The following is a 10,438-nucleotide window of genomic DNA, read 5'->3' as shown; positions in this document are numbered from 1 at the left end:
GAAGAAAAGATGCGTCCTCCTCAGGATTCCATCTCGTCTCCATCAAACGATGGCGGCACAAAGCTGAGTACCTCCTCATAAGTTAAGCCTGAGGAGAAAAAAAAAAAGGCAGATTTATACCGATTGCTAACTGATTTATTAACTTAAATCAAGCTAATTTTTACTCAACAGGTAAGGTTATCTTTACAAATCGTAAACCAGGCATCCACAATGTGCCAGCTTACGCTTCCATTCCTCAATCTCCAGCTCGCGGCTTTCGAAGCTCTGGTCATAAGGGTCTGCTTCAGGCTCGTCGTCCGGATCATGGTACTGGGCAAAGTAGGGGTGGGCCAGAGCCTCTGACGCCGTGATACGCCTGTCTGTGTCCAACACCAGCATTTTCTCCAGCAAGTCCACCGCTTAAACACACAGCATTGAGAGAAAGAATGGTGAGCATGAGAAAAGGGACAGAGCAAAAACAAAACTGACAGGGAAAAACCAAAAATTGTTTACTAGGAAAGAAAAGCTGTTTAATCACCTGAAAATATCCACCCAAACGCTAGTTGCTAATCTGAGGGTACTTCGACACTGGATCCATTCAGTTTAATTAAAACAGAAAATTGGAAATCAGGAATTACAGTAGCCTACTATCTGCATGCGCTTTCAGGTCTGTGTGTCTGAGGGCAGGGCTACATGCACACAAGGTGCACAGCAGAGTTGACAGAAGTGTGCGTTTTAGCTTTCACACAATGCCCTTAGGTTGTGCAGAGGCGTGGTTGTGTTTATTTGCATTTAAAGAGATAACCATCATGAAACCATCACAAATAATGCTTTAATTCTCTGATTCGCATTGTTCTTCCTGATGCAGCTTCCTCTCGTCTTGACAAAAATACTACCTCTTGTGGCATTTTGGAGGGTCCCCCCCCCCCATGCCAGTTCCAATTTCAGGTGTGTGTGTGTGTTTGTTTGAGGGCAGGGCTACACACACACAAGGTGCACAGTAGAACAGACAGAGGTGTGCATTTTGACGCACAGTCCTTCTCACAGGGTTGTGCAGAGGCTGTGTTTATTCATGCTTTAGAGCATAACCACAGTGAAACAGTCACAAAATAACATTTTCCTTCTTTGATTCACTTTGTTCTCGCTGACACTGCTCTCTCTCTTCATTCACTCACTCACTCTCTCTATCTCGCTCTCTCTCTCTCACGTGGACCTCAAACCCACCATTCCACCTTGTCCTGTTCTTATGGGAGGTGTGGTGAACTCGTCATGGCAAACATCTACATCTTGTTATGACATTTTAGAGGGTCAGCACTGAGTCCCCCATACCCCCCCCCCCATGCCAGTACTGTACCTTTTACACAGAACGGTGAGGAGTACACTTACAGAAAAATATCACATTGATTGGGCAGTGTAAAAGGGGCTTTTTGTTAAAATGTAGGATGAAAATAAACTGGACCTAAACTAAAATGCACTAATGGATCATTCTCCACCTTTGTCTGCGCCACATGAACCAAAGTACAGGTGTGAAAAGCATCAGATAGGCGTTAAAACTGTGTTGCTGCATTGTTATTACATAGCTATATCTGTACTGGATTAGTTAACATGTCTAGTAATTCAGAAAAATCCTCACAAAAGCCACCTCATGACACTACTAGAGGAACTCGGTGATCCAGGAGTAATGTGATGGTGAACAGGGAACTTACCAAGAGGGTTGGCACCAATAAACACATCAGCAAAGTTCCTCTTTGGCATGTGGGGAAGTGAGTTGATGTAGTTCCTCGCCTGAGAGAAATGAGAGAAAAACCTAAATTAAAAAGATCCTAAAAAAAATAACAGTTAAAAATCCTTTGACATGCTTAATGTTTAGTTATTAAATTTGCCTGATGCATGAATTACTTTAACTGTACAGGACTCCATTAAGGCATGCTTTGAGCACTTAAATCACACACACTGCACAAAACGTAGTGCTTTAATTTTCACTGTTACCAATATACTGCTCATTAGAATACACTGGCACTGGCAAAGCACTCCAGGAAGACTTGCTGCGACAAGCACGGTGAGTCGAAGTGGAGTGAGAGTGGAGGATAATGTGCAGAAAAGGACTGGTAGGGAATACTTTAAAACATACAATACATCATTGTCTAATGATATCTGTCTGGTATCAGCTGGTGGACAACTGCAGCTCGGCCCCAACTCTGAGCGGGGAACATAGTTGGGGCGTGTGGGAAATTGGAGGGCACGCATCTCACCTCATGGCTGGGCATCCTGCTTATGAGGGAGGCTGGGGGCGTCCCCGTCAGGCGCATTATCTGCTGCAGCTGGTTTATATCTACAGCTTCTGAGTCAAGGGGCATCATAACGTGGAGGTCAACATGTCACAGAGCATGGGTGGTTAGGGTAGTTTGTGTATGGTGGGGTGGAGAGGGGAGTATACACAGGGTGAGGATGAAGAGGAAGACAGTCTGAGCATTGATTTACAGCAACCCTTAATCGACTATATCCTATAATGAGATTTACTGCACGTACACAGGCCTCTTACTGTCATGTTAAGAGATGAGCAAACTGTAAGAAGTCAGTGTACAGGCTACAGAAGAAGTGGGAATCAAAGCCTTCTACTAAAATGCAAATCAAGCTGTTAGGAAAACAGTTTCAGTGCTAGACAGTTGCAGCAGGTGTAGAAGTAGTAGCAGCAGGTGTAGAAGTAGTAGCAGCAGTACAAAGTAGTAGAGTGTCTTAACTCTAGCCAGGGCAACATAAACGCAGGCAGGAGGGGGCAGTGCAACAAAACCGGGTGGGATGGTACTTGACACTCACAGACTCCGAAGAGATTTTCATCAAGAGCTCGGGCCCTGGGGTTCCGACGAGCATCATTATAAGCTTCAACTGATCAATGTCTACCACACTCACATGAAGGAAAACAGGAAGGATAGAGGGTGTTGGATAGAGAGAGAGAGAGAGAGGGGTCAGAAGTCTGACATCTGTTCATTCATTCAAGTTAAAAAAAAAAAAAAAGGCCAACCAAGTCAATAATATAACTCAAATGTGCACTGTCATAGGCTGTGAAGCATAGCTGAGGACTAACAATGCTGGAGTTTGAATAAAAACTGAAATTTAAAATGCATGGAAAAAAAAGTATCCCTAGTACTATGAAATAATAAACCATACATTATTAAGGTTATTATTTTGTGTAAAAATGAGACACACACAGTGCTTTCTTTAGTTAACTTTGGCTGTGCTCCTTATTAAGGCCCAGTGGCTATACCAAACCAAATAATAATTATCTGCAAATAATTATTTAAAACTTAAAATGCCAGCAATTAGTAAATTAATATAGGTGTGTTGTTTCACCCTTGATTATCTTTAGATCTATACAAAAAGGCACAAATACTGTGCACAGCTCGTGTCAATATATTGTCTTCTCTGTAAGATGCCAGATCTGATTTTGCACATTTACTGTCAGATTTCCTCCCACGCGCCCGTAGCCTCTTTACACACAGGCAAAGATCACCTTTCATTGAGACATGTAAAATGAAAATGAGCGAAAAGATTACTGTATATTCAACTAAGCTTCTTGGTGTAGGCGGGTAGCTTCACCGCCTCTCTAGGCGGTTTAGATTAGTTGAGAGGATGCACATTCTCACACACACACACACACACACACACACACACAGAGCATGCAGTGAAAGAGTGAATGGACTGGCTGATCACTCGGAGCAGGAATCAAACGCTTCATGCAACTGCCAGCTCATGCTTTTGATTCTGAACAGGACCGTGACCTTTGTAATGTGCGCGCCAACATGTGTATCTGAAGATGTGAGTACGTTTGTGTGTAAATCCTAATTACACAGGGGCTTCCTGTGTGCCTCTGTATTAAAACATGTGAATGTTTTTCTGCTGTGTATGGGAAGCTTTGTGGGAGGGAAACAGGAAGGCGTACTGTCGTGGAGGAGCAGTGGAGACAACAGTGGGCAGCGCTGAGTCATCGACCACAGGGGACTCCAGCTCCCATAACACACACACACACATTGTTTTCATTCTTTGTGTTGGCTTTACATTGACCTGCATTCATGTCCTAGAAACTTATTCTAACACTTAACCATAACCACTACTAGCCTAACCCCCAGCCAAACCTTGGCCTGATCCTAACCTTGCTTTAATTCTAAACCAAGTCACCACTCTAAAATTCAGTGGTTTACATGGTGGGGTCCAGCATCTGGTCCCCACAATGTGAGTGTGTAAACAGGCTTTAATTCCTACATTGTGAGTAATGCTAGGCGCACACACACACTTCCTTAGTTATTCTGGCATGCAGCTCACAGTTCAATACAGTTCAGCACTGCTTCTGAATCAGCTTGAAGTAGGTAAAATGTATGCACGTGTGTTTGAAATCCTGAAAAGCAGTAGCTTGTGTGACGGCCTGACAGTAACTCTCATGCAGACACCTTGAAAATCTAATCACAAGTGTATACAAAAAAAAAAGAGCAGAATGCATCCATCTAAAACTACGTCAAGATCTATCCATCACCTAACACTACACAAAGCCATGACAGTGGTGGAAGGATACGATCTGTGCCGGGGAAGAGTGTCCGTCCAGTAAGTAGTTCAGCCATGATGCACCCCACTGACCAGATATCCACTATTAAATAAAAACAAACAAAACGTATTAAAGTGAATACTTTATAATATGCTACTTTAAAGCTGCATGAACTATGTTTTAGGACAAAATTAAACTGGACTGAGCTGAAGCTCTTTTGCTTTATTTAACAATCTGCATTTAAATTTATTTCAAAGTGATTTTTAAAAAAACAGGCACTGGGCAACAGTGTCTTGCAAATGTCACAGCAAAAGGCAAATTTATTTCACCATTTATAACAACACCACAAAGTCACATTAAGACAAATGCAAAGGAGACTCCAAAGCTGTGGCTAATGCTTCTGCTCCATGCTGTGTCCTGACATCATGCTGAATCAAGCAGAAAATTGAAAACCTATTCTAGTTTCTCTAAATTAACCCTTATCATTTCTTGTGTAATCAATTCTTACCAAGCAACGCCACAGAGGAAAAAGATACATACACATATCTGGTGAAACTACCTTCTTTATTTATCAGCAATGTCAAGCAAAAACCTCAGGGTTATTTTTTCCATTATTGTTCAGCTCTTCTGTGAAACTGAATTACAACAGCCCTGAACATACAGACACAATGCACCATTTCCATTATGTGAAATTGCACATGATGTCCTGTTCAGCTGTGGGCCTGTGACCCAGAACATTCTGACTGTGCGTTTACCTGTCATGTTGTAGTGCATCCAGTTGAGCATGATCTCTGGGGCCCGGTACCACCGGGTGGCTACGTAGCCCGTCATTTCATCATCTGTGTGCCGTGCCAAACCAAAGTCCAGGATCTGGGGGGCCGAGTGTTGTTTGGGCAGGAAGGAAGTAGAGACGGGAGCAAAGAGAAAGAGAAAGAGATATGAGGAGACAGTGGAGCCCCTTCCAGTCCATCATCTGCTATTATATGTGAACTTTGGGTAAATCCCAGTTCCCTTATTTTCATCATTCCTCGCTCTTTTTTGTTCCCTTATTTTCATCATTCCTCGCTCCTCCACTCTCTGCCAACCCAGAAGTTGTATCTTAAGTGGAAAGGACTAAGACACAAGGAAAAGATGCAAGTGAGGGAAACCTTTAAGGTAGAGATACATTTAAGGGAACTAGGATTCACCGTTCATTTTAAATGAACCATTTCCTCACCTTGAGTTCACAGTCTTCATTCACAGCCAGATTACTGGGCTTCAGGTCCTGAGGAGAAAAAAGGGCATGAAGGAGAAGCTGAGAAGAAACATGAGAGAGGGGTGTCCTGCTAACATTATTATGCACCCACCCACGTGTTTATCAGACACCTTACAAATCATGACAATGATTCAAGATTCCAAATTCAAGAGGTTTGATCAGCGCAGGGTACACAAAAGAAATCAGCACTTACTCTGTGGATGATATCTGCAGAATGGATGTACTGTGGGAGAAAAGAAGAAAAGAAGGATGTTTAAGTTCAAATGTGTGTTTTGTTTTGTTTTTTTACATAAAGAATGTGCTACAGTGTAAATTTACACTGAACTGGTGAAACATTAATGCAGTTTCTCTTAAATATTTGCACAGTATATGCCCACCACCAGATTTTTTGTTTTACACATACTATCAAGTACAATAGTAGAAGCCTGCATAAAAAAATATGATCGTCATGACACAGGTTTCAGCATATCATCATGGTGAGAAGCATCAAGTGTTGTCCCCCATCAGAAATGACATTGCCATAGATGCTCTGACGTCGCTGTGTCAACTGTCAAAGTTCAGCTTTGGTTACAGAAGTGCTTTAGACCAATTCTCATTCAGTGGACATCAGTTAGTTTCCTACATCTCCAGCATATATCCACATTTACTCTATCAAAATAGGTAAACTTAGGATCGTTTCAAAACCACTGCAGTAAAACAGCCGTCAAGGAGCTGATCTGAGGGGCCAGCGTCTGGTTACGCTGGGAGCTTCACCAACCTTTAAGCCTCTGAGAATCTGGTAAATGAGGAACTGGACGTGGTCATCAGTCAGCTTCTGACACTTCACGATGTTGTTGAGGTCTGCTCCCATGAGGTGGGTCACCAAGTACCTGAAAATTATCCAGCCAATCAGATGCGGTCTCCAAATGCCAGCACGTCTGTCTCTGCCTTCTGCAGCTTTCTTCAATCCATGTTTACCACTGTCCCTCTTACTATTTTTAACATGTGTTATGATTTACAAATCATTTTGTAACTTTGTTTAAAAGAGTGTTCTTTTGGGCTTTTGGTAGAGCACTAGTGGTCGGCCGATTAATTTGGGCCTGGTCAGGGTGAGCTCAGACTGTAGCAAATGAGAGACGATGTTAATTTGTTTCATTTTCATAATTCATTGAGGTTAAATAAGTGTTCAGGAAATATGTCTTATTTGTTATTAAATTGGTGTATTTTATCTGATGCAGAAAAATGAGAAAGAAAAGCATGTTGGCATTATACAATGGCCGTCAGCCTCTGTGCTCGCTCAAGAAATAAATAAATAAATAAAATGGCACTGGCATAGGCCATTAAAAAACTCATATCAGCTAACCACTACAGAGGACCATATATAAACGCACAGTGCATGCACAATGTCAGCAGTTATCTCAGGGTGCCCACCCTCCCTGTCTCTACCTCCCGTTTCCAGTCCGCCTCTCTGCAACCCACTAGACAATCAAGACTTAAAAATACAGACTACCATCTGCTATAATGGTGTAATGAAAGATAAATAAATGTACAAGTCGTCTACTCATTGTAATTCAGCTTACATAAAAGACTCGTGAATCATTTGTGCGCTTTAAGAAAGCAAGGATAAGAAAGAACCTAATAGGAAACAGGTGGGGAAAAGCAGGCTCACTTATCTCTTCTTGGATAGTGGGACGTTTATATGGACAACAGTAATACTATACATGTGAAGCCTGTGTGTGGCATCTGCTCGATCTGACTGTATTCCACAGCAAACAGGCTAGTTACAGGCTGGCCTGTGAGCACTGTGCAATGTGCTTCTGCTTCTCTTGGAGTGCACCATAAGGATTAGCTTCACTGTGTTTCTGTTGTTATTACTGGTCACATGAAAGAGAAGTAACAGTTTTATTGCCCAACTTCAATGCTGGGAATTGGTGTTTATGTATGTGTACGTTTAGCTCACATTTCCACAAATGTGCAGCACGCTGATGATGACGCAACGCCATGCATGAACTTCACAGACGCTGGCTGTGCACACACACACGCACACACAAACTGTAACTCCAGAGTTGGCCAGATGGCTGTTACCATAGAGACTAGCTGTGATGTGCGTAGTGCACGTGTTCACCCTGCTTTCACCTTGGTACAGCCTGACACATGTTGGACTCGCATTAAGTTGTGAGCAGCAGGATTTTGATATGTTTGTATCTCTAGTTTCACTACTGTGATCTATCAGTCATCTGCTGACATGAAGGGTTTCACTGTGTTAGAACGAAGAAAACTACCACTCCTACAGCTGAAAGAGGAGGACGGCAGAGAAACAGACTTCGAAAAATAAAATAAAATCACATGTCAGATGCAGGAACAACTAAAAGACGGGAGTGAGAAGCAGAGAAAAGGTCACTTACACATCATTGAATTCCTCTAAAGTTGTTGCTGGTGTGAAAACATCTAGTAGACCAATCACCTGAAGGCAAAAAAAAAAGGTCAAAGGTCAGAAAACATTTCCAAGATTTTTTTCATATAAACAGGCGGCCAATTAACAAAACTGACATTTTCATTTAGTGTTTGATAAATCAGCCCCTTGATAATTCTGATCACCACCATGGAGGCTCTTAATGCGTAAATGTGTTGTTTAATGATATGACAGTTGTTTGTCGATGAGGAAAACAAATTGATTAGTGTGTAGGACTTCATCTTGACATTATCATGTTTTCCCATATTTCAAGTCTAATTTAATATAGTCAAACAAGTACAAGTAGTACTTCCTGGCTTCTAAGGACTCATACCAGCTTTTACATTTAGTGAGGTAGAGCAGGTGATCCTTGCCCTCTGTTTTGATTACCAAGCGATTTCATTACCTTATAACAACAGCAACATATGATTTGAGGAAGCAGCAGACATTATCGGATGTGTATCAAGCTGACAGGACAGGCACCAGCAGTGTGTTAACAGTGCATCCAAGTGTGAACAAAGGCAACCTCTGACCGGTTTCACAGGTTTGAACAGAGCAAAGGAATAAATTAAAGAGAATGATCATATTTGTGTGCATTTGTCCTTATTTACAATACATTACAACACATTCATGCATGTATGTATGCGTGCAAGCACACTTGCAGACAGCAGCCCTGAGTGCCAACACTGCCCCCACCCCCTGGAGGGAGAGGGAGTGAGGTAGATAGGCACTGTATAAACAGAGGAGCAGCCCGCCCACACAGGGCGCAAACCCACAGCTGATTGGTGGGCTGGAGTCACAGCTAACAGCTGATTGGTCCAAACAGGCTTTCCAAAATCAAAACCTGGACACTCTCCTGGCAACAGCATGAGCAAAACACAGAATCCCTCCCTATGTAAAGTATACATAAGGATTAAAACACTTTGATGATTTAGGAATGAAAAAAGCATGAAGGAAACAGCTTTATGCAATTCTTCCTGTTGTGATGAAACCTGAGCCCGACGAGCTCATTCATGACCACAAATGTAGCCTTTTAAATAACTGTCTGGATGGAAACACTCAGAAAAAAGTGGATCAGATTAAGATTTTATTATGCAAGTCAGTTTTTGCTGAGGTCTTTATGCAAAAGTCAACATCTTGCAATGATACCATAAAGCAGGCACCGATTCTGTATAATCCTGAATAATCTCATGTCAGATGAATGCCCAGAGGTATTTCACCAGCAATACCAGTGGCACCATGCAAAACTAAAGCCTGATTTATGCCTCTGCTTTCCCAAGCTGCTAAACAAGAGTGTTCAAGCTGCTCCAGTGGTGAAATTAGGGCTGAAAAGAAAACACGATCCAGTAAAAATAATGCTGTGGGAGTGCTGAGCTGAGCGTGCATACATTCAATCCCAGCCATTACATTTTAGATAGACTGTTGCATATGAAACCTCTTCACAACAAAGGGATATTTTTCCCAGTATGGTTTAGCAAGTGCCATGTAATACACATTCCCTTCCTCCTGGCTTTTCACACAAACACATGCATATCCCTAAAGCTGTTTTTTGTTTTGTCACATTTAAATAACATCTCATCGACTTCTGTACAGCACCTTCTGAACAGAGCATGCAAAAGTGACTTTAAAACAGTTCTGATTCCTAATCTTCTGCTAATAACTTCATCTCAGTCATTTATAAGGCTGACGAGACAGCAGCCTATGCTGTGATAGCATCTGGAGTTAGGTGATGTATGAATTCCAGAGGGTGTAGTAATCGTCAAGGCAATAAAGAGATAATAATCTCCTTATGAAATTAAATTTACTTTCTAGAAATGGGCTTTAATTTCACCAACAGATCTGCTGTGTCCATCATCCAAGCTGAAGTCACTGAGGTAGTTAAGAAGCTTCTCGGTGGCAAGGCACTGGGGATGGATGAGATCTGCCCTGAGTACCTTAAGTCTCTGGATGTTGTGGGGCTGTCTTGGCTGACACGCCTCTGCAACGTCGCATGGCGGTTGGGGACAGTGCCTCTGGACTGGCAGACCGGGGTGGTGGTCCCTCTTTTCAAGAAGGGGGACCAGAGGGGGTGTTCCAACTATAGGGGGATCACACTCCTCAGCCTCTCCGGGAAAGTCTATGCCAGGGTACTGGAGAGGAGAATTCGACCGATAGTCGAACCTCGGATTCAGAGGAGTTCAAGTATCTTGGGGTCTTGTTCACAAGTGAGGGAAGGATGGAACGGGAGATTGACAGG

The 10,438-nt window shown here is 42.5% G+C and overlaps 1 protein-coding gene across 4 annotated transcripts in view; it reads right to left on the bottom strand.

The window, feature by feature from the left end:
• The window catches only part of mapk14b (mitogen-activated protein kinase 14b), a 20,722-nt gene continuing 10,284 nt past the window's right edge, over nt 1-10,438 (bottom strand). For 3 of the 4 annotated variants that reach the window (XM_020593069.1, XM_020593066.1, XM_020593068.1), the window contains 10 exons: nt 8,156-8,214; nt 6,529-6,640; nt 5,965-5,994; nt 5,733-5,780; nt 5,272-5,386; nt 4,547-4,618; nt 2,232-2,311; nt 1,686-1,764; nt 225-398; nt 1-88 (listed from right to left, as the gene is read on the bottom strand). In XM_020593069.1, the coding sequence (XP_020448725.1) occupies nt 21-88; nt 225-398; nt 1,686-1,764; nt 2,232-2,311; nt 4,547-4,618; nt 5,272-5,386; nt 5,733-5,780; nt 5,965-5,994; nt 6,529-6,640; nt 8,156-8,214 (837 nt within the window). In that variant the 3' untranslated portion in view covers nt 1-20. Of the gene's footprint in view, nt 89-224; nt 399-1,685; nt 1,765-2,231; nt 2,312-2,796; nt 2,877-4,546; nt 4,619-5,271; nt 5,387-5,732; nt 5,781-5,964; nt 5,995-6,528; nt 6,641-8,155; nt 8,215-10,438 lie in introns of all 4 variants that reach the window. The other variant, XM_020593067.1, reaches the window with a different exon arrangement.

Source organism: Monopterus albus, unplaced genomic scaffold (assembly GCF_001952655.1).
Source record: "Monopterus albus unplaced genomic scaffold, M_albus_1.0 scaffold18.1, whole genome shotgun sequence".
NCBI lineage: Eukaryota > Metazoa > Chordata > Actinopteri > Synbranchiformes > Synbranchidae > Monopterus > Monopterus albus.
The sequence above is the reverse complement of the archived record's forward strand: the minus strand, read 5'-3'. Positions and strand labels throughout refer to the sequence as shown.